The sequence below is a fragment of the Bufo gargarizans genome, chromosome 1, assembly GCF_014858855.1.
Source record: "Bufo gargarizans isolate SCDJY-AF-19 chromosome 1, ASM1485885v1, whole genome shotgun sequence".
Lineage (NCBI taxonomy): Eukaryota > Metazoa > Chordata > Amphibia > Anura > Bufonidae > Bufo > Bufo gargarizans.
The window spans coordinates 134055983-134080990 of record NC_058080.1 but is presented as its reverse complement, the minus strand read 5'-3'; the positions used below and the strand labels follow the sequence as shown (position 1 = coordinate 134080990).

Genomic DNA, 25008 nt, shown 5'->3' with positions numbered 1-25008 from the left:
TGATCACTTTTTTCACTTTCACTAGTGATTGACAGGGGCGATCAAAGGGGTGATCAAAGGGTTAATTGGGGTGCAGGGGGTGATCTGGGGCTAAAGTGTGGTGTTGGTGTTACTCACTGTGAAGACTGCTCCTCTGCTGGATCCAACCGACGAAAAGGACCAGCAGAGGAGCAGGGAAGCCATATAACAGATCATATTTACTAATATGATCTGTTATCTGGCTTCTCATTGGATTTTTTAAAAATCAGCAACCTGCCAGCAACGATCATTGGCTGGCAGGTTGCTGACGTGACCTTCCTTTAACTTTTGCTGGCCCGCGATGCGCATGCGCAGGCCGGCAAAGCGCGTCATCTTGGTATATGCGTGACTCTGCGCAGCGCTGCCACCTCCGCAACGCGAATCTGCGTTAGGCGGTCCGGAGGTGGTTAAACACTTTTTATACAGCGATTTACTAGCGGTGCTTCACTATTGGAGTGATCCTTGTTTAAGTGGTGGTGAAGACGCGTGGATTAAAGGAGAGCCGTGGAGTTATACTATGTGCCTATATGTCAAACTGCGCTTGTGAGTACAATCACACACACAAGTAATTTCTGGTGACCTGCAGTGCTTCACACAGGTGCCTTAGAGTGTTGGCAGTGGGAACCTGATTTTTTTTGCCTGTGTCATATATCTTGGATGCCTTAAGACTTAAGAGGTGTAACCTTCTGGATAGGGAACACGCGGTCCCTCAAAAACACAGGTAAGGGCTCACCTGTTCATCGCCGGACGGTTGAGTCTACCTTACTAAAGATGGCAGCCCGCATGTGTTTGCTGGTGAACACTGCGAACTGACCATAAATGTTCCTAGCCATCACTTAGAGTTGAATGTAGCTCACAGACAGGGCTGTTTTCTCAAATTACTGGTCCCAGGGAAAATATTTTAGGAGTGCCCCACCCCCCGCCACCCAAACATTTTTCTTCATCGTCCGATAACTACACAATCAGGTTGGTTTTCTACCACCATTCTCACCTATTCCTCACCTTCTACACAAACTTCCCACCCTACTCCTACCATGAACGCTGTGCTGCTTCATTACTGTACCAGCTGGAACTGAGAAATGCATCATGTGCTTCACACACAGTAACAACAAAATACTTGCGCCAGATAGTGAACCCAAAAAATAATAAGGCCAAACAGATGGTGCCATAGAGAGTAATTGTGCTCCAAATTGTGCCCCAGACAGAAGTAGTGCCCCATGAAGTACTAGTGCCTAAGTGGTGCTAAGTTTCTGCTTACATCTGATGTGAAAAGAGATAGCAGAAAAAAGAGATGGCCAGTTCACCAATGGAATTACAAAGTGAATAAGTTGTCAAGTCCACTGGTAAATTATTATTTTCCTTGGGATCCACAAAAATTAAAAAAAAACTAAAAAAAACTAAAAACTTTAAGAAACTGAAATTTGAATGTGGTTTATACTAGCATCAAATATAGTGTCAACAGAAGTGTTGCTTCTCACTTAGTAACTCTGCTGGCCATAATAGGCCTATTTCTCTGTTACCTCAGCTCTTTAGGGTGGTTGCTGTAGATACCTCCTTCTACTAGCTTCTCTTCCTTCTTTCCTAACTTCTCACTCTACCTTCTCTTGTCCTGAACTTGTTTCCACGCTGCCTGCTTCTCTCTCTGTCCTCTTCCCACACCCGGGGCTTCCTCTCTGCTTCTCTCCACCTGCTCCTGAAGGTCTGAGGTTACTCCTCATGACTAGTGATGAGCTGCATAGGCAATATTCTTTTTCACAATATTTAGCAAATTTTTCGCATTATATTCGCAATAAATTAGCAAATTCTAGAATTCGTGATCTCCAGTCATTATTTTTCGCGATTGCACAAATCAGCACTGATGCGCATATTTTTTGCACAATACATGCAGCTTCACATTTTGTCAGGTCTGAGTAGATATTACTGATTGGTGCACTAAGTATTGTTGTGGCATCACAGCAGTATGTCTGTATCATGTATGTATGGGCAGCAGAGAAACAGTAATTCCTATCACACTACCTAACACCCTGCACTGGAAGCTACACTATATCACTATCTAACCTACACTGACTTTGTTCCACTATCTGTCTGTAATATATATATATATATATATATATATATATATATATATATATCTGAGCTAACTAACTATCTAATGTAATTGGATAAGGAATAGGGTCCAGATGAAAGCACAGAGCACAGCAATGTCACTGCTCTATCTCTCAGAACTGCAAAAAAACAGCAGGAAATGGCTGCTGGGGAGTTTCTTATATAGTAAAGGGGTCGGCAACTTTCCTATTGGTTGCTAGGGATGTTGCTAAGCTCTGACAAAGATATTGCAGCCTTTCTTATTGGTCCACAAGCAAGAAGGGAGGTAACTGATGAAAAAAAATCTAGAATATTCGCGATTGCGAATATATAGCACTATATTCTACACCTTCGCGAATTCTCGAAGTGCCGATATTCTCGATAAAAATTTGCGATTAGAATATTTATGATCAACACTACTCTTGACCATTATCCTCTCTGGCTGACCCACTGCCCTTGAGTTTGACTATTGGAGACGAGCAAAATTATGAAAAATTCTCCTCGACTGCTTTGCCAAATTTCACAAAGAAAGCACATTTCTATGTATGTAGCGGGCACAATGATAGGGAATGGCGATTGCACCGCCCCCTCCCCTCATTGAACCCCTCAGACGTCGAGTTCATCGCTAATCACGGCATCTGAGGCTACAATTTAGGCCTTCCAGGGGTTAATCAAGGTAAAAAAAAAATATTTAAATTATTACCCGCCTTATCCATTTGCTTGCATAGAGGCCATTGCGGCAATCTTGATTACAACACTTGTAATCTCGTGCAGTGACGTGTGCCTGGCCAGGGCGCCAGCATGGTGATGTCATACGTTACCCTGTGCAAGATTTTTTGCGGTTTCTGCAATCAAGATGGCCACGACAGCATCTTCGAATGCAAATATATAAGGTATATATTTTTTAAATTTTTACTGCTTTGATTCACGCAACACTATTGAGTAGAGATGAGGACACATCCTCATCTTTACTATCCTGCCGACGGCTGTACTTGAGGTACAAGAGAGTTCCTCTCCAAGACATTCCTGGATCCTCCACCTGCCTACAACACTGACCTCTAGCCTGTTATCTATATGAGTGAAGGGTGGGACGGTGAGCTGATGGCCAAGGGGTCACACCATGCCTCCCAAGTGTCCCTCTTTTGGAAGGACAGTCCCTGTTTTTGACCCAAGTCCCTCTTTGATCCACGTGGTGAGCACGGTGGCGTCATCGCAGGTCCTTTTCGCAGGTCCTGTTGAAAGAAGATAGAAGACACTGCAGCAGTGCAATCAAGGACGAGGTGATTTTTTTTTTTTAACCCGTAAATTGATATATTCTTTTGCATTCTGTCTTAAGAATTCTATTATTTTCCGCTATAAACATGTTATAACAGAAAAAAATAAAGTGAAGTTCGGGTCCCCATTGACTTCAATGGGGTGCAAGTTCGGAACTTTGACCTGAAGTTCGGCCGAATCCGGCGAACCCGAACATTAATGGGTTCGCTCATCCCTATGCAACAATAAATGTGCTCCTTATTAAACTATCTGTATGGTTTCCACCTGTATATTAGACCATAACTTCATTATTTGGTGCAATTTGGACCTTCAAATATCTATAATCCGATGATTTATATGCTAATATATTTAAATGAATGTTGAAGTGCAAGGCGAAAAATTGTCCTAGGGGCTCCACATGCTGTAAAAAAATAAAGGAACTTACACTAACCAATCCCCAGCTGCTTCAGTTCTGACGGAGTCACTAATGATTATGTGGGAGGAGTTAGAGGCGTGGCCTATTATGTAAAAAATTGCAGCGATGCGCACTCTATATGTTGTCCCTCTTTGAGATTTTTAAAAGTTGGGAGGTAAGGATCACACTGCAGATGCACCATTTACTGTATAAGTATGCCATTTTTCTTTATCATAACTGGCAACTGGAAACTTTGCAAGAAAAACTTCTTAAAACAATAAAGAGCATTCCAATCAATAAGTAAAGATATTCTCTTTTTGCATATTTCTACAAAAACTAAAAATAATTCCATCTAAAATGTCTCCTTTGTCTGCAGGCAGGAAAGATTCATTTTGGCTATGTGTACACAATGAGTATACTTGGCTGCCTGGGAATTCATGCTTTATTAAACCTGATGAGTATCACAGATGTCTCTCATGGATGTGTTGCCAGTGTCTTGGGTTACTGCCTTCTGCCTATGGTGATACTTTCCTGCTTTGCCATTTTGTTTTCTCTACAGTAAGTATGAATCTATGGAAATCTGCTCATTATTGTTATTTTCCTAATTGTTCTATAGTCCACATTAGAATTTGTTCTAAACAATCCAACTGATTCTATATACAATATAATAAAAATATTCTACAAAAATATTGAGGTATGAGTCTAAAAAAACATGAATAACACCCTTTGGTGTGAAGGTTGCTGCTGCAGAATAAATGCAGATCCTCTGCAGACTTCCCACATATGCCTGTACCCTTAGGGCTCTATAGCTGATAGAGTGTGCGGTGATCGGGAATGAGGAAGTTCATTCCGAATTATTCCAAAAGTACATGAAGCAACCATTGCTACCATATGGGGATCCACAATCATTACTACAATCATTAGAGGTAGGTCCTTAAAAATTATTTTAGGAAGTTGGGTCGCAAGCTCAGGGTAAGGATCTCAAAGGTAGTATTTTCTGAAATACTACCTTACCATGAGCCACATCAGAAAGGTAGCAGGAGATTAGAAAGATTAACAAGTGGCTCAAGAACTGGTGTAAGAAGGATGGGTTGGGTTACTGGAGAATTGGGCTGACTTCTCTGTCGGCTACAGGCTCTATCGTAGGGATGGGATGCACCTCATTGGGAAAGGTGCAGCTGTTTTGGGGGAGAAGATGGCTAGAAGGTTGGAGGAGTGTTTAAACTTGGGACTAGGGGAGAGTAATTACTAGGGTTGACCGAACACGTGGAAGTTCGGGTTTGGCCAAACTTTGCCGCAAAGTTCGGGTTCAAGACCCGAACTTGACTGCGAACCCAAGCCCCATTGAAGTCAATGGGGACCCGAAATTTGGGGCACTAAAATGGTTCGGAAAAAGTCATAGAAAGGGCTAGAGGCCTGCAAAAAGAAGCAACATAGGGGCAAGAGCAGGACAATTGCCCTGCAAACAAATGTGGACAGGGAAATGAATTAAATTAACATAGAATTTAAAAAAGTTAAAAATAATGATCTTGAACTAGAAAGCGGAGGTCAAAGTGGAGTAGGAGGTTGAGGAGGCGGTGGACATGGCGGTGTAGGTGGAAGCGGTGGTGGAGGAGGAGGCAGCCAACACTATTTTTGTAGTTTGTATTTATTTATTATTTTATAAATTTGGGAAGACCCCAAAACATTTGGAAATATAAAAAAGAAAACAAAGAGAAATTAATTGCGCTGGATTATAACGATGACTGGGTGCAGCCGGTATACTTGTCTATTCTGCACAAGGTACGGACAAGTCGTGTGGGATCCCTGCCTGGTTCATTTTAATGAACGTGAGCTTGTCCACTTTGGCTGTGGACAGGCAGCTGCGCTTGTCTGTGATCACCCCCCCTGCCATGCTGAACACACGTTCAGGCCATACACTGGCCGCAGGGCAGGTCAGCACCTCTAAGGCGTAAAGGGCAAGCTCAGGCCATGTGCCCAATTTGGAGACCCAGAAAGTGAAGGGGGTAGACCCATCAGTCAGTACGTGTAGGCGTGTGCACACGTAATGTTCTACCATGTTGCTGAAATGCTGCCTCCTGCTAAGACGTTCCATATCAGCTGGTGGTGCTGGTTGTTGTGGCGTGCTGACAAAGCTTTTTCCCATTTTTGCCATGCTAACTCTCCCTTCTGAGGTGCTAGCGTTGCCCCAGCTGCATTGGCGACTTCTTCCTCCTTCTCTGCCTTTGCCTTGTGCTTCCATCAGACCCGTGTCTACCAGCGTGCGCTTGTACTCGCGCATCTTCCGATCATGCTCCAGTGATGGAAATAAGGACGGTACGTTGTCCTTGTAGCGGGGATCCAGCACTGGTTATAATGTGCGCAACTCGGGGGTCGTTGCGCAGGCACTGCAGCATGTAGTCGCTCATGTGAGCCAGGCTGATGCAATGACAAGCTGTCCTCTGAGGGAGGTGTATTGTCTGTGTCCTCTGTATCCCCCCAGTCCCCCCAGGCACTCTTCAGTGATGCCCATGAGCTGCTTTGGGTGCCACCCTGCTGAGAACATGGTTCCTCCTACTCATCATCCTCCCCATCCACCAGAACTGTGCCGTGGCTGGACAATTATGTACCTGGCCTCTGTTGGTGCAGGAACCCGCCCTCCAAGCCAATTGTGAATGACTGGCCTGATAACCGTGGACATGATCCCTCTTCCTTCTCCTCTTCCTCCTGTGCTACATCCTCTTCCATCATTGCCCAAAGCGTTTTTTTAAGGAGACATAGAATTGGGATAGTAACGCTGAGGACGACTTCATCGGCACTGGCCATGTTGGTGGAGTACTCGAGACAGCGCGAGACAGCACACACGTCCCGCATGGAGGCTCACTCGTTGGTGGTGAAGTGGTGCTGTTCCACAGAGCTACTCACCCGTGTGTGCTGCAGCTGAAACTCCACTATCACCTGCTGCAGTTGAAACTCCACTAACTCTCCAGCATGTGCAAGGTGGAATTCCACCTTGTGGGCACGTCGCATATGAGGCGGTGAGCGGAAAGGCCGAAGGTACGCTACAGCGCAGACAGGCGATCAGCAGCAGGGTGAGAACGCCGAAAGCGCGCATAGATGGACCGCACTTTCTGCAGCAGCTCTGACATATTGGGGCAATTGTTCAGGAACACTTGTTTTTTTGTGCACTACCAAATTCAGCACATGCACCAGGCAAGAGATGTGCGTCAAACCGGCTAGGCTCAGAGCTGCTACGAGATTTCGCCCATTATCGCACACCGCCGGGTTTGAGGCTCAGTGGCACCAACCACTCATCGGTCTGTTGTTCCATGCCCATCAACAGCTCCTGCGCGGTGTGGGTTTTTTCCCCCCAACAGATGAGTTTCAAAACAGCCTGCTGTTGTTTCCTCTTGGCTGTGCTGAAGTTGGTGGTGAAGGTGTTGCGCTGACCAGATGAGTAGGCGGTAGAGGAGGAAGCGGAGGAGGAGGCAACAGGAGGCAAAGAGAAACGTCCTGCAATCCTCAGTGTTGGAAGGACATGCGCCAAACTATTATTCGCCTCAGGCCCAGCCGCCACTGCATTTATCCAGTGTGCAGTTAGGAAGATATAACGTCTTTGCCCGTGCTTACTGGTCCACGTATCAGTGGTTATGTGGACCTTTCCACAGATGACATTGCGCAGTGCACAACTAATTTTGTCCGCCACTTGGTTGTGCAGGGCGGGGATGGCTCGCCTGGAAAAGTAATGGCGGCTGGGAACCACGTACTGTGGGACAGCCACCTCCATAAGTTTTTTAAAAGTCTCTGTCTGTACCAGACGGAATGAAAGCATTTCAAAGGCCAGGAATTTTGAAATGCTGGAATTCAGGACCAGGTTTCGCAGGTGGGTAGAGGGGTAATTATTCTATCTCTCCGGTGTTTGGGAGATGGACAGCTGAACGCTTCCATGGGACATTGTGGAGATGCTGCTGATCGCCTGTCTGCGCTGTAGCGTACCTTCGGCCTTCCCATGTTGGCTGCTGGCATTACAGTGATTGGCTGGCCGGAACGCGTCATCGGGTGCTATTGCAATGAGCAGGACCGTGGTACAGTTACACTGATGCCAAATTATGCAGTGGGTCAGGATATGGGTATAATAGTCTATAGTTTTGTTCTTGACACTAATTGCAGCGTGTGCAGGGTACTGTCACAGGGCCCTCTAAGGTGTTGTAACTCACGCCCCAGGTTAGGAATGCCAGAGTGGTGTAATGTCTCTGTATGGTAGTGGCAATGGTTTCAACGGTGTTTCCTACCTGGGTACAGCTGGACTCCTGGATCCTGGCTCACTTGCAATAAATTGAGTGTAGTGCTAGTAGGAGTAATAGAGAAATTTGCAGCAGAAATTGAGATCTAGACCTTTGGTAAAGTTCAAACTTGTCTTTACTGAGGGTAACTTTCATCCAAGCAAGATACAGCTTTTGTCTTAGGTCCCAGCAGGTATTGGCAATGTTTGGCAGGGATTTATCTTCTGCTCTACCAACCTGGAGCTTGCAGGAAAGGACATCTGCTTTGTAGCTATAAACATGTGGCAGGAATTTGGCTTCTGCACTTTATATCTTCTGCTGTATGGGGACTGACTAGCTGAGGAGGAATATGGCTTCTCCTAGATCTCTGGACTTTACTCACAGTTATCTTCTCAGGGATGCTTTCTTCCTGGAACTGGAGTTTGTCTGCTTGCTTCATCCAGCCAAGGCTGCAGGGCTCAGGCTGGGGATGATGATCAATGTCTCAGTCAAGACAAGATCCTGGTTTGGTTCCCTATATCTGGGAGCTCCTAACATGCACACCCTACCCCTAGCAGGGTGTGGGCTACACTCACTCTAATTTCCTTCTCTCCCCATGCTGCAGGATATGGACACAGCCCACTCTGCTCACAGAGGGGGAGCTAAGCTGGAACAAACTATTCCAGCTTAGATGTACTAAACTGAACTTAACTCCTTGCTAACACATTGCTTCCACCTGCTGGTGAACATGGAAATTGCAACAATTATTAGATTTAACAAGGTTTTGTGCACATTTTTGAAGATATAATGTAAAATTACATGAGATGACAAAGTTAATGCTCTTAGGAGATTGCAGCGGGGTAGAAGAGTTTAGTAACACAACTTTGGGGTGTTGCACTATATAGCACCCAATGACACGTGCTTGGATCAGTCATAGTCAGGGAGAGCAGAGCGTAGGAAGGGAAAGGCAGTGTAGGGAGCTAAATTCAGTTATTATTCTAAAAAAGCTTTTAAGGACTACTGTGTGTGTGTGTGTGTTTTAAAGCAGCAATATATTTTTACCTGCGCTAAATTGATCAGTCTCAAGGACATCCGTGCTGAGGAAGGGACAGATAGTGCAGGGAGAGAAATTTGCTCTTTTTACTACCATAAGCTTTACAAAGACCCCAAAGTCTTTTTAAGGACTACTGTGTGTGTTTGACAGCAGCAAGGTATTTTTCTTTAATACCTATTAGTAAAATATACTGTACATCATTCACAGACTGTGTCTTTTTGCGTAAATTCAAATAATCAGCGCCACATTTATTGTCTATAGTGTGCTTTTAATACACATCCGTGACATATACAGTACTCCATCCGAAAACTGTTTCTTTAGCGTAAATTTAAATACTCTGGGCCTAGTCTAGTGTCCATAGTGTGTTGTTGTCTGTGACATATACATTACGCCATCCGAAAACTGTTTCTTTAGGGCAAATTTAACTGATCTGGGCCTAATATAGTGTCCATATTCTGTGGGTTTCTGTGACATATACAGTCCTGCATCCGAAAAATGTGTCTGTATTGCAAATTCCAATAATCTGGGCCTAATATAGTGTCCATAATCTGTGGTGTTCTGTAACCAATACTGTACTACATCAGAAAACAATGTCTGTATTGCAAATTCCAATAATCTGGGCCTAATATAGTGCCGATAATCTGTGGTGTTCTGTGACATATACTGTACTGCATCAGAAAACAGTGTCTGTATTGCAAATTCCAATAATCTGGGCCTAATATAGTGTCCATAATATGTGGTGTTCTGTGACATATACTGTTCTGCATCCGAAAACGGTGTCTTTAGCGGACAGTAATACAATCTGCGCCACATCTAGTGACAAAACTATTAATATGAAGAAGGCGAGCACTAAGGGACGGAGATCATCCATCAGGGTCTCTGCTAGCAGCTATGTTACTGGCTCCAACCCCCACTTCTCCTCTGCCGCCTCCTCCTCCACTTCCACCTCAAGCAGCAGTCAGCCATCAGTCGCTAGCTGGAAGCAGTGTAGCACTGCTGTGGGTAAGTGTCAACATGCCGTGCTGAAGCTGATCAGCTTAAGGGACAAACAGCACACCGCCACAGAGCTGTGGCAGGGTATAAGGGACCAGACCGAACTGTGGCTCTTTCCACTCAACCTACAACAAGGCATGGTTGTGACCGACAATGGCCGTAACTTGTTGGTGGCTTTGGAGCTCGTCAACCTGACACACATCCCATGCCTAGCCCACGTATTAAACGTAGTGGTTCAGCGGTTTATCAAAACCTACCCAAATTTGCCAGAGCCAGTAGTGAAGGCGCGCTGCGTGTGTGCCCATTTCCGCAAGTCGTCCACACCTTCAGCCGGTCTGTCAACGCTGCAGCAGCGATTGCGGCTTCCAGCCCACCGACTGTTGTGCGACGTGAGCATGTGCTGGAACTCTACGTTCTACATGTTGGTCAGGCTTTGTGAGCAACAGAAGGCAGTTGTGGAATACCAGCTGCAACATGGTCATCGGCTTTCGAGTCAACTGCCACTATTCACAAGGCAAGAGTGGGAATTGATGTCAGACCTCTGTGAGGTTTTAAAAAACTTTGATGAATCCACACAGATGGTTAGTTGCAATAACGCTATTATCAGCATAACCATCCCACTGCTGTGTCCTACTCAAACGATCACTGCTCACAATTAAGGACGACGCTCTGAATGTGGCAGACGGGGAAATGGGGGAGGACATTACACAGGGTGATACCCAAACCACCCAAAGTTCATCTTCTCAGCGCGAATTGGACCATGAAGAGGAGGAGGAGCTGTAGACAGTTGCCTCGGCTACAGAGGGTAGTACCCATGGAACTTTAATTCCATCTGTTCAGCGTGGATGGGCAGAAGAGGTGGAGGAGGAGGAGGTGAGGGAGAGTCATCCTGATGTCGACATCAACGTCTTGCCTGTTGGTACTCTGGCACACATGGCTGACTTCATGTTAGGCTGCCTTTCCCGCGACCCTCGCGTTATACGCATAATAAGGGTCCCCTGACCACTTGTCTCTGTCATATTCACAGATCCACTTGTATCTGTACGGACAAAGCCTTTGGTACATGTGTGGTAAAATAACAGTGACCTTGCTACGAGGTTGGGAGAGAAGGTAGATGGGGCTAAAACGTGTCTTGACCTGGACGTGCATCTGTAGTCCAATTGACAAGTACAATACCTAAGAAAAATTGTAATCTGTGGAGGATTTAAGGTTATTTCACATTATGAATAGGGATGCGCCTAGAAGCCGAATTTCCTCATGCTTCGGGTCAGCGAATCAATTAATCCTGAAATTCAAACTTACCGCATCTATTTGCGGGCGACGGGCCGGCCGCCGCCATCTTGCTTGAAGATCTCAGCCGAAATCCCGAGCGGTGCGAAATTACATCATCGCGCCGGCTGACGTGATGACGTAATCTTGCGCCACACATGATTTCGGCCGAGATCATCAAGCAGGTTGGCGGTGGACGGCCGTCGCGCGCAAATAGACGCAGTAAGTTTGATGTAATTTTCTCACTGTTTGTACACTCAGATGCCGCGATCATGTATGAACGCGGCATCTGAGGGGTACAATGACGGGGGGTGGTGCTATCGCAGCTCCCTTTCATTGCTTCCGCTACTTACAAAAAAATGCCCTTTGTGGCGAAGTGATTTGTCACGAAGCAAATTTTTGGGTGAAATTCAGCGGATCAGCTGAATCGAATTTTTAAGAAATTCGCTTGTCTCAATTATGAATAGTATCATTTATCATTTTGTTATTGACAGAAATTACAAGTAGAGCCTATCTGGAAATGGTTACATCAGTGTTTCAAGAAAGTTAATATAATGGATCACATTCACTTATCAGAGTCTCCATACGTTCTGTAGAAATAGAAATCATTCTTACAAATACAGTCATGTATCATTATGACAAAGCTATCCTATCAAACAGGATTGTCACTTGTATCATTTGTCCCAATTTCACATCCCATGAAGCTGATGGAATTGTCAGGTGCAACCTTTTTATAGAAAATTACAAAAGATGTGACTGATTTATGTTCTTTTGGCTGCCAGCCTAACACGTGAAGAAGACGGTAGCAGGCATAATAGTTGGCGAATAATGATAATTGGTAGGACCATTACAGAAAAAATGTTTTCTTATTGAGCCCATGATTATCTAAACCACAACTGTTTGTAGGAACAGAAATTAACCCACTTAATTTTCCATTTCTATGTTTACAGGAACTAGAATTATGTATTGATGCAAGGTATGACTTGACTTCTGTGGGTTTAAAGATGTTGTCTCAGTCATTGTATGCCTTGCTCATAGTCTGGAACTTATAAATATTAGTGATGAGCGTCATAGGCAATATTTGTTTTTGCAATATTTTGCAAATTTTTCGCATTATATTCACAATAAACTTGTGAATTCTAGAATTCCTAATCTCGTAATTATTTTTGCGACTGGGACATAACCATACCAGGGTACTCTTTATACAGAAGAGACAGAGAAGGCAAGAAAGGAGGAGGAGTGGCCCTGTATGTGAAAGATAGCATTAAATCTAACCTAATACAAGTTGGTGAGGCCAACATAGAGTCAGTTTGGGTTACGTTGCAGTTTGCTAATCATGCAGTAACTCGTGTAGGTGTGATATATAGACCACCTGATCAAGTTAAAGAACTAGATGATCTACTAGTTGAAGAAATAGCTAAAATGACAATGAAAGGAGAAGTTATCATTATGGGAGATTTCAATCTTCCAGATATAAACTGGAAAACCAAAATAGCAAGTTCTACCAGGAGTACAGATATTCTAAATTCCCTACTGGGGTTATCCCTACAACAAATGGTTGAGGAGCCAACCCGGAGGGAGGCCATTTTGGATTTGATATTCACAAATGGGGATTCGGTATATGATGTCATTGTTGGCGAAACCTTGGGATCTAGTGATCACCAGTCAGTGTGGTTTAATATAAGAACTGTGAAAGAGTCCCACCACACAAAAACAAAAGTTTTAGATTTTAGAAAAACAGACTTTTCAAAAATGAAATTAGTCATAAATGAGTCCTTATCAGACTGGAACGGATTACATGGAGTCCAGGAGAAATGGGACTACTTAAAAGGTGAATTATTGAAGGCAACAGAAAATTGCATTAGACTTGTCAGTAAAAGCAAAAAAAGGAAGAGACCACTGTGGTACTCAGCAGAAGTGGCCCAAATCATTAAAAATAAAAAGCTAGCATTTTGTAATTATAAAAAAAAAACAGAGCAATGAAGATAAGGAAATCTACAAGATTAGGCAGAAAGAGGCCAAGCAAGTTATAAGAACTTCTAAAGCTCAGGCAGAAGAAAAACTAGCTCAGTCTATGAAAAAAGGGGATAAGACATTCTTCAGATATATAAATGAAAAAAGGAAATTAAAACAAGGAATAACTAAATTAAAAATAAAGGACGGTAGGTATGTAGAAGAGAATAAAGGGCTAGCGGACTGCCTTAATGAATACTTCTGTTCAGTTTTTACAAAAGAAAAAGAAGGAGAAGGACCTCCACTAGAAAGGATGACTATTAAATCATTTGATGCATGTGTCTTTACAGAGGAAGATGTTCTAAGTTTGCTGTCTAAAGTGAAGACAAATAAGTCACAGGGGCCTGATGAGATACACCCAAAATTATTAAAAGAGCTTAGTGGTGAGCTGGCAAAACCGTTAACAGATTTATTTAACCAATCATTAGTAACAGGAGTCGTCCCGGAAGATTGGAAATTGGCAAATGTCGTGCCCATTCACAAGAAAGGTAGTAAGGAGGAATCGAGCAACTATAGACCAGTGAGTCTGACATCAATAGTAGGCAAATTAATGGAAACCCTATTAACCCCTTAGCGCAGAACGCCGTACATGTACGGCGGGGGATGCATTGCCAGAATGCATTCCGCCTTACATGTACGGCAGGATGATCGGGCGGGCACCGGAGCGGTGCGCACCCGATCACTGCAGGGGTCCGGCAGTCCCTGGTAGCCGGGCCCCTGCTGTATCCGCCGGCATCGCTGTTTACAGCGATGCCGGCGGATTAACCCTTTCTATGCCGCGGTCCGCGCGGACCGCGACATAGAAGTTGTTTGCGGCAGGTGAGTGATCGCATCGAGTCCCCGCGCTGCTGTGGCGGGGACCCGATGCGTGACAAGGCAGCCCGATGCCGTGCAGAGGCTGCCCAATGCCCTGCACGGCATCGGGAACTGCCTTCTACGGGAGCCGAGGAGATCCAGCCTCAGGCTGGGTCTCCTAGGCAACCAGTTAGTGTATGACTCAATGTCATACACTAACAGGCAATGCATTACAATACAGATGTATTGTAATGCATTGCAGAGGGGATCAGAGTGGGATAGAAATAAAGTTTTAAAAAAAGTAAAAAAAAAAAGTGTTTGGAATAAAAAAAATAAAGTTTCAAGTAAAAAAAAAAAAAAAAAAGCCCCATTCCCCTGATTTTCTAATAAAAAATTGAAAAAAAAAGAAAAAACACACATATTAGGTATCGCTGCGTCCGTAACGAACGGCTCTATAAATATATTACATGATCCACCCCATCCGATAGGCACCATAAAAAATAAAAAATAAAAACTGTGTATAAAAAAGCCATTTTTGTCAACTTACATCACTAAAAGTGCAACACCAAGCGATCAAAACGGCGTATGCCCCCCAAAATAGTACCAATCTAACCGTCACCTCATCCCACAAAAAATGAGCCCCTACATAGTACAATCGCCCAAAAACTGAAAAAACTATGGCTCTCAGACTATGAAGACACTAAAACATTTTTTTTTTTTTTCAAAAATGAAATCATTGTGTAAAACTTAAATAAATAAAAAAAATATTTATATATTGGGTATTGACGCGTCCGTATTAACCTTCTCTATAAAAATATCACATGACCTAATCCCTCAGGTGAATACCGTAAAAATAAAATAAAAAAAACGGTGTAAAAAAAGCCATTTTTTGTCATCTTACATCACAAAAAGTGTAGTAGCAAGCGATCAAAAAGTCATACGCACCCCAAAATAGTGCCAATCAAACCGCCATCTCATCCCGCAAAAATCATACCCTACCCAAGATAATCGCCCAAAAACTGAAAAAACTATGGCTCTCAGACTATGGAGACACTAAAACATGATTTTTTTTGTTTCAAAAATGAAATCATTGTGTAAAACTGACAAATAAAAAAAAAGTATATATATTAGGTATCACTGCGTCCGTAATAACCTGCTCTATAACAATATCACATGATCTAACCCCTCAGGTGAATACCGTAAAAAATAAAAAATATAAACTGTGTAAAAAAAGCCATTTTTTGTCACCTTAGATCACAAAAAGTGTAATAGCAAGCGATCAAAAAGTCATACGCACCCCAAAATAGTGCCAATCAAACCGTAATCTTATCCCGCAAAAAATGAGACCCTACCTAAGATAATCGCCCAAAAACTGAAAAAACAATGGCTCTCAGTCTATGGAGACACTAAAACATGATTTTTTTTTGTTTCAAAAATGAAATCATTGTGTAAAACTGACATAAATAAAAAAAAAGTATATATTAGGTATCACTGCGTCCGTAATAACCTGCTCTATAAAAATATCACATGATCTAACCCCTCAGGTGAATACCGTAAAATATAAAAAATGGTGTAAAAAAAGCCATTTTTTTGTCACCTTAGATCACAAAAAGTGTAATAGCAAGCGATCAAAAAGTCATATGCACCCCAAAATAGTGCCAATCAAACAGTCATCTCATCCCGAAAAAAATGAGCCCCTACACAAGACAGTCGCCCAAAAAATAAATAAAACTATGGCTTTCAGAATGTGGAGACACTAAAGAATCAGTTTTTTTTTTCAAATGCTTTGTTATGTAAAACTGAAACAAACAACCAAAAAAAGTTGTCATATTTGGTATTGTCGCGTCCGTGACAACCTGCTCTATAAAAGTACCACATGATCCAACCTGTCAGATGAATGTTGTAAATAACAAAAAATAAAAATGGTGCCAACACAGCAATTTTTTGTTACTTTGCCTCACAAAAAGTGTAATATAGAGCAACCAAAAATCATATGTACCCTAAAATAGTACCAACAATACTGCCACCCTATCCCGTAGTTTCTAAAATGGGGTCACTTTTTTGGAGTTTCTACTCTAGGGGTGCATCAGGGGGGCTTCAAATGGGACATAGTGTAAATAAACCAGTCCAGCAAAATGTGCCTTCTAAAAGCCACACGCCGCACCTTTCCCTCTACGCCCTACTGTGTGCCCGTACAGTAGTTTACGGCCACATATGGGGTGTTTCTGCAAACGACAGAATCTGGGCAATAAATATAGACTTTTGTTTGGCTGTTAACCCTTGCTTTGTTACTGGAAAAAATGGAGTAAATAAAAAATTTGGCAAAAAATTTAAATTCTCGAATTTCATCTCCATTTGCCAATAACTCTTGTGGAACACATAAAGGGTTAACAAAGTTTGGAAAACCAGTTTTGAATACCTGGAGGGGTGTAGTTTCTTAGATGGGGTCACTTTTATGGAGTTTCTACTCTACGGGGGCTTCAAATGGGACATGGTGTAAATAAACCAGTCCAGCAAAATCTGCCTTCTAAAAGCCACACGCCGCACCTTTCCCTCTACGCCCTACCGTGTGCCCGTACAGTAGTTTACGGCCACATATGGGGGGTTTTTCTGCAAACTACAGAATCTGGGCAATAAATATAGACTTTTGTTTGGCTGTTAACCCTTGCTTTGTTACTGGAAAAAATGGAGCAAATAATAAATTTGGCAAAAAATGTAAATTCTCGAATTTCATCTCCATTTGCCAATAACTCTTGTGGAACACCTAAAGGGTTAACAAAGTTTGTAAAACCAGTTTTGAATGCCTTGAGGGGTGTAGTTTCTTAGATGGGGTCACTTTTATGGAGTTTCTACTCTAGGGGTGCATCAGGGGGGCTTAAAATGGGACATGGTGTAAATAAATTAGTCCAGCAAAATCTGCTTTCCAAAAACCACACGCCGCACCTTTCCCTCTACGCCCTACCGTGTGTCCGTACAGTAGTTTACGGCCACATGTGGGGTGTTTCTGCAAACTACAGAATCAGGGCAACCCATATTGAGTTTTGTTTGGCTGTTAACCCTTACTTTATTGCTGTAAAAAATGGGTTAAAATTGAAAATTTTCCAAAAAATAGAAATTTCTAAATTGTTTCTCCATCTGCCATTAACTCTTGTGGAACACCTACAGGGTTAACAAAGTTTGTAAACCCAGTTTTGAATACCTTGAGGGGTGTACTTTCTTAGATGGAGTCACTTTTTTGCAATTTCTATTCTAGGGGTACAAGGGGGGGGCTTGAAATGGAACATGGTATAAACAAAACCAGTCCTGCAAAATCTGCCTTGCAAAACCCATATGGTATTCCCCTCCTTGTATGTCCTCCCGTTTGGCCAAACAGTAGTTTACGACCACATATGGGGTATTTCTGCAAACTACAGAAGCAGGGCAACCCATTTTGAGTTTTGTTTGGCTGTTAACCCTTACTTTATTGCTGTAAAAAATGGGTTAAAATTGAAAATTTTCCAAAAAATAGAAATTTCTAAATTGTTTCTCCATCTGCCATTAACTCTTGTGGAACACCTACAGGGTTAACAAAGTTTGTAAACCCAGTTTTGAATACCTTGAGGGGTGTACTTTCTTAGATGGAGTCACTTTTTTGCAATTTCTATTCTAGGGGTACAAGGGGGGGCTTGAAATGGAACATGGTATAAACAAAACCAGTCCTGCAAAATCTGCCTTGCAAAACCCATATGGTGTTCCCCTCCTTCTATGTCCTCCCGTTTGGCCAAACAGTAGTTTACGACCACATATGGGGTATTTCTGCAAACTACAGAAGCAGGGCAACCCATTTTGAGTTTTGTTTGGCTGTTAACCCTTACTTTATTGCTGTAAAAAATTGGTTAAAATTGAAAATTTTCCAAAAAATAGAAATTTCTAAATTGTTTCTCCATCTGCCATTAACTCTTGTGGAACACCTACAGGGTTAACAAAGTTTGTAAACCCAGTTTTGAATACCTTGAGGGGTGTACTTTCTTAGATGGAGTCACTTTTTTGCAATTTCTATTCTAGGGGTACAAGGGGGGGCTTGAAATGGGACATGGTATAAACAAAACCAGTCCTGCAAAATCTGCCTTGCAAAACCCATATGGTATTCCCCTCCTTCTATGTCCTCCCGTTCGGCCAAACAGTAGTTTACGACCACATATGGGGTATTTCTGCAAACTACAGAAGCAGGGCAACCCATTTTGAGTTTTGTTTGGCAGTTAACCCTTGTTTTTTTCCAGGAAAAAATTGATTATATTGGAAAATTTTCCCAAAAATCTAAATTCTTAAAATGTATGTCTTTTTGCCATGAAGTCTTGTGGAAGACCTAAAGGGTTAAAAAAGTTTGTAAAAACAGTTTTGAATACCTTGAGGGGTGTAGTTTCTAGAATGGGGTCATTTTTGGGAGGTTTCTATTATCTAAGCCTCACAAAGTGACTTCAAACCTGAACTGGTCCATAAAAAGTGGGATTTTGAAGATTTCTGAAAAATTTCAAAATTTGCTTCTAAACTTCTAACCCTTGTAACATCCCCAAAAAATAAAATATCATTCCCAAAATGCTATAAACATGAAGTAGACATATGGGGAATGTAAAGTCATCACAATTTTTGGGGGTATTACTATGTATTACAGAAGTAGAGAAACTGAAACTTTGATATTTGCTAATTTTTCCAAATTTTTGGTAAATTAGGTATTTTATTATGCAAAAAAATTAATTTTTTTGACTTTATTTTACCAGTGTCATGAAGTACAATATGTGACGAAAAAACAATCTCAGAATGGCCTGTATAAGTAAAAGCGTTTTAAAGTTATCAGCACTTAAAGTGACACTGGTCAGATTTGCAAAAAATGGCCTGGTCCTTAAGGTGAAAATGAGCCTGGTCCTTAAGGGGTTAAAGGATAGGATTGTGGAACATCTAAAATCCCATGGATTGCAAGATGAAAAACAGCATGGGTTTACTTCAGGGAGATCATGTCAAACAAATCTTATAGATTTTTTTGACTGGGTGACTAAAATAATAGACGGTGGAGGCGCAGTAGACATCGCATATCTAGATTTTAGTAAGGCTTTTGACACTGTCCCACATAGAAGACTTATCAATAAACTGCAGTCATTGAGCATGGACTCCCATATTGTTGAGTGGATTAGGCAGTGGCTGAGTGACAGACAACAGAGGGTTGTAGTCAATGGAGAACATTCAAAACAAGGTCATGTTACCAGTGGGATTCCACAGGGATCTGTACTGGGACCAATTTTGTTTAATATCTTCATAAGTGATATTGCAAAAGGCCTCGATGGTAAGGTTTGTCTTTTTGCTGATGACACAAAGATATGTAACAGGGTTGATGTTCCTGGAGGGAAACGCCAAATGGAAAAGGATTTAGGAAAACTAGAAGAATGGTCAGAACTCTGGCAACTGAAATTTAATGTGGATAAGTGCAAGATAATGCACCTGGGGCGTAAAAACCCAAGGGCAGAATATAGAATATTTGACACAGTCCTGACCTCAGTATCTGAGGAAAGGGATTTAGGAGTAATTATTTCAGAAGACTTAAAGGTTGGAAGACAATGTAATAAAGTGGCACGAAATGCCAACAGAATGCTTGGATGTATAGGGAGAGGTATAAGCAGTAGAAAGAGTGAAGTGCTTATGCCGCTGTACAGATCACTGGTGAGACCTCACTTGGAGTATTGTGCGCAGTACTGGAGGCCATATCTCCAGAAGGATATAGATACTCTAGAGAGAGTTCAGAGAAGAGCTACTAAACTGGTCCATGGATTGCAGGATAAAACTTACCAGGAAAGGTTAAAAGACCTTAATATGTATAGCTTGGAAGAAAGAAGAGACCGAGGGGATATGATAGAAACTTTTAAATACATAAAGGGAATCAACTCGGTAAAGGAGGAGAGCATATTTAAAAGAAGAAAAACTACCACAAGAGGACACAGTTTTAAATTAGAGGGGCAAAGGTTTAAAAGTAATATAAGGAAGTATTACTTTACTGAGAGAGTAGTGGATGCATGGAATAGCCTTCCTGCAGAAGTGGTAGCGGCAAATACAGTGAAGGAGTTTAAGCATGCATGGGATAGGCATAAGGCTATCCTTCATATAAGATAGGGCCAGGGACTATTCATAGGATTCAGATATATTGGGCAGACTAGATGGGCCAAATTGTTCTTATCTGCCGACACATTCTATGTTTCTATGTTTCTATGATTGCGCAAATTGGCACTAATGATGCGCATATTTTTTGCGCAATACATGCAACTTCACATTTTATCAGGTCTGAGTAGATATTACTGATTGGTGCACTAAGTATTGTTGTGACATCACAGCCCTATGTCTGGTCTGTAGGATGTATGTATGGACAGCAGACAAACAGTAATTCCTATCACACTACCTAACACCCTGCACTGGAACCTTTCAGCTACACTATCATTATCTAACCTACAGTGACTATCTCCCACTAACTGTCTGTATTATATAAATGAGATAGCTAACTATCTATTGTAATTGGATAAGGAATAGGATCCAGATGAAAGCACAGATCACAGCAATGACACTGCTCTCTCTCTCTCAGAACTGTAAAAAACAGCAGAAAATGGCTGCTGGGGAGTTTCTTATATAGAAAGGGGTAGGCAACTTTCCTATTGGTTGCTAGGGATGTAGCTCTGAAAAAAATATTGCAGCCTTCTCATTGGTCCACAAGCAAGAAGGGAGGTTACTCATGAAAAACAAAATCTAGAATATTCGCAATTGCGACTGTTAATACATTTCACAAATTTTCACCAATTTTGGGCTGTGATATACCCCTGCTCTACCTAGTGGACAGCTTAATAAATTTCACTAATTTGTCTGTTACATTGTCGGGTGAAATTCACCAATTTTTGGCTGTGATATACCCCTGCTCTACCTAGTAGACCGGTTCATAAATTTAACTAATTTCTCCGTTACAAAGTTGGGTGACATTCACCAATTTTTGGCTGTGATATACCCTTGCTCTACCTAGTAGACAGGTTAATAAATTTCACTAATTTGTCTGTTACATTGTCAAGTGAAATTCACAATCCCTGACGAAGAAGTCTGCTGACTTCGAAACGCGTAGGATTGGTCTTTTGGTCCTTGGAAGGATCCGTACTACAGCTGTGACGTCACACGCTACTCCTTCGGATTCCGTCACCATCACTCTCCTTCGTGTGCGCGCCAGCTACCGGCCGGAGCGACGCGCACGTTTTTTGAAGTTGAGCAGGAAAATTTGCTATCCATCTTGCACCGTTTAGTGCCGTGAAGATTGAACCCTATACTAAAGATATCCACACCCGACTGAACAGGTATTTATTATTTGACTCTGCCCCATGTCTTTGATTCCTGCGCTGATACTATACCTTTTTCTTCTGAAATTCACAAATTGTTAGCTGTGATATCCCCTGCTCTACCTAGTAGACAGGTTATTAAATTTCACTAATTTGTGTGTTACATTGTCGGGTAAAATTCAGCAATTTTTGGCTGTGATATTCCCCTGCTCTACCTATTGGACAGTTAATACATTTCACTAATTTGTCTGTTACATTGTCGGGTGAAATTCACCAATTTGTGGCTATGATATACCCCTTCTCTACCTAGTAGACAGGTTAATAAATTTCACTAATTTGTTAAATTTTCGGGTGAAATTCATAGATTTTTGTCTGTGATAGATCTCTGCTCTACCTAGTAGACAGGTTAATAAATTTCACTAATTTCTCTGTTACATAGTTGGGTGACATTCTCTAATTTTTGGCTGTAATATACCCCTGCTCTACCTTGTAGTCAGGTTAATAAATTTCACTAATTTCTTTGTTATATTGTTGGGTGAAATTCAACAATTTTTGTCTGTGATATACCCTGCTCTACCTAGTAGATAGGTTAATAAATTTCACTAATTTGACTGTTACATTGTCGGGTGAAATTCACCAATTTTTGGCTGTGATATACCCCTGCTCTACCTAGTAGACAGGTTAATAAATTTCACTAATTTGACTGTTACATTGTCTGGTGAAACTCACAAATTTTTGGCTGTGATATACCCCTGCTCTACCTAGTAGACAGGTTAATAAATTTCACTAATTTGACTGTTACATTGTCGGGTGAAATTCACCAATTTTTGGCTGTGATATACCCCTGCTCTATCCCTGACGAAGAAGTCTGCTGACTTCGAAACGCGTAGGATTGGTCTTTTGGTCCTTGGAAGGATCCGTACTACAGCTGTGACGTCACACGCTACTCCTTCGGATTCCGTCACCATCACTCTCCTTCGTTTTGGCTGTGATATACCCATGCTCTACCTAGTAGACAGGTTAATAAATTTCTGTAATTTGTGTGTTACATTGTCGGGTAAAATTCAGCAATTTTTGGCTGTGATATTCCCCTGCTCTACCTAGTGGACAGTTAATAAAATTTCACTAATTTGTCTGTTACATTGTCGGGTAAAATTTACCAATTTGTGGCTACGATATACCCCTTCTCTACCTAGTAGACAGGTTAATTAATTTCACTAATTTGTTACATAGTTGGGTGACATTCTCCAATTTTTGGCTGTGATATACCCCTGCTCTACCTAGTGGACAGGTTAATTAATTTCACTAATTTGTTACATTGTCGGGTGAAATTCACCAATTTTTGGCTTTGATATACCCCTGCTCTACCTAGTGGACAGGTTAATAAATTTCACTAATTTGTCTGTTACATTGTCCGGTAAAATTCACTAATCTTTGGCTGCGATATACCCCTGCTCTACCTAGTGGGCAGGTTAATAAATTTCACTAATTTGTTACATAGTTGGGTGACATTCTCCAATTTTTGGCTGTGATATACCCCTGCTATACCTAGTAGACAGGTTAACTAATTTCACTAATTTCTCTGTTACATAGTCAGGTGACATTCAGCAATTTTGGGCTGTGATATACCCCTGCTCTACCTAGTGGACAGGTTAATAAATTTCACTAATTTGTCTGTTACATTGTTGGGTGAAATTCACCAATTTTTGGCTGTGATATACCCCTGCTCTACCTAGTAGACAGGTTAATAAATTTCACTAATTTGTCTGTTACATTGTCGGGTGAAATTCACCAATTTTTGACTGTGATATACCCCTGCTCTACCTAGTAGACAGGTTAATAAATTTCACTAATTTCTCCGTTACATAGTTTGGTGACATTCAGCAATTTTTGGCTGTGATATTCCCCTGCTCTACCTAGTGGACAGGTTAATTAATTTCACTAATTTGTCTGTTACATTGTCGGGTGAAATTCACCCATTTTTGGCTGTGATATACCCCTGCTCTACCTAGTAGACAGGTTAATTAATTTCACTAATTTGTCTGTTACATTTTCGGGTGAAATTCACTAATTTTTGTCTGTGATAGATCTCTGCTCTACCTAGTAGACAGGTTAATAAATTTCACTAATTAGTCTGTTACATTGTCTGGTAAAATTCACCAATCTTTGGCTGTGATATACCCCTGCTCTACCTAGTATACAGGTTAATAAATTTCACTAATTTCTCTGTTACATAGTTGGGTGACATTTGCCAATTTTTGGCTGTGATACACCCCTGCTCTAACTAGTGGACACGGAAATACATTTCACTAATTTGTCTGTTACATTCTTGGGTGACATTTTACAATTTTTGCCTTGACTAAACCCCTGCTCTGCATAGGTGACCGGGACCTAAATTTCCAAAAATCGTCTGTTACATTATCAGGTGACATTTTACCAATTTTGCCGTATACAAACCCCTGCTCTGCATAGGTGACAGGGACCTAATTTTTGTAAAATTGTCTGTTCAATTGGTGGGTGACATGAACACAGTTTTGCCATGAATAAACCCCTGCTCTACCTGCTCTACATAGTTGAGTGGGCCCGAAATTTTTAAAAATCGGCTGTTCCATTGGTGGGTGGCATTAACCCATTTTTGGCGATGAAAAACCACTGCTCTGCATAGGTGACAGGGACTTAAATTTCAAAAATTTGTCTTTAATTGGCCCTTTCATTCGATCCTTCCGCTTTAATAACTTGTCCCACATTTCAGCTTGATTACATTGCAGCCATTGACCTCCCTTGGATGTGGTATCTTTTTCTCACGCTACCTCTCCGGCGTGGAACCCTGATTCGCCGCTAACCATGATCAACATGGTAGGCGCAGAAAAGAACATTGAAAGTTGATAGAGCAGATATCCAATTGGATCATGGAAATCATATGGTGGAGCAGTATGTGTGCACACGCCTAAACGTACTGACTCATGGGTCTGCCCCCTTCAACTTCTGGGTCTCCAAATTGGGCACATGGCCTGAGCTTGCCCTTTACATCTTGGAGGTTCTGGCCTGCCCTGCAGCCAGTGTATTGTCTGAATGTTTGTTTAGCACGGCTGGAGGGGGTTATCACAGGTTATAGTTCCCAATGTTTTGGGGTGTACCCTAATTTAAACAAAAGAAAAAATTAAACAAAAGAAAAAACACATCCACCGCCTCCTCAACCTCCTACTCCATATGGACCTCGTCCTCCTAGATCAACATTATTATATTTTTTTTTGTATGTATTTTATGTTATTTTAAGTCATTTCCCTATGCACATTTGTTTGCAGAGCACTTGCCATGCTCTTAACCACATTTTGCTGGCAATTGTAGCCCTCTAGCCCTTTCCATGACTTTTTTAGAGCCTTTTTAGTGCCTCAAATGTTCGGGTCCACATGACTTCAATAGGGTTCGGGTTCGGGGTCAAGTTCGGGTTCCGAACACACTTTTTTGTGAAATTCGGCCGAACCCGTTGAACCCGCACATCCAGGTGTCCGCTCAACTTTAGTCCTTATCTTTAAG

The 25008-nt window shown here is 41.9% G+C and overlaps 1 protein-coding gene across 11 annotated transcripts in view; it reads left to right on the top strand.

Annotated features, from left to right (window-relative positions):
- The window catches only part of YIPF7 (Yip1 domain family member 7), a 145579-nt gene that overhangs the window by 86790 nt on the left and 33781 nt on the right, over positions 1-25008 (top strand). For all 11 annotated transcript variants that reach the window (XM_044298792.1, XM_044298787.1, XM_044298799.1 and 8 more), the window contains one exon: positions 4149-4330. In XM_044298792.1, coding sequence (XP_044154727.1) covers positions 4149-4330 — 182 coding nt within the window. The remainder of the gene's footprint in view (positions 1-4148; positions 4331-25008) is intronic.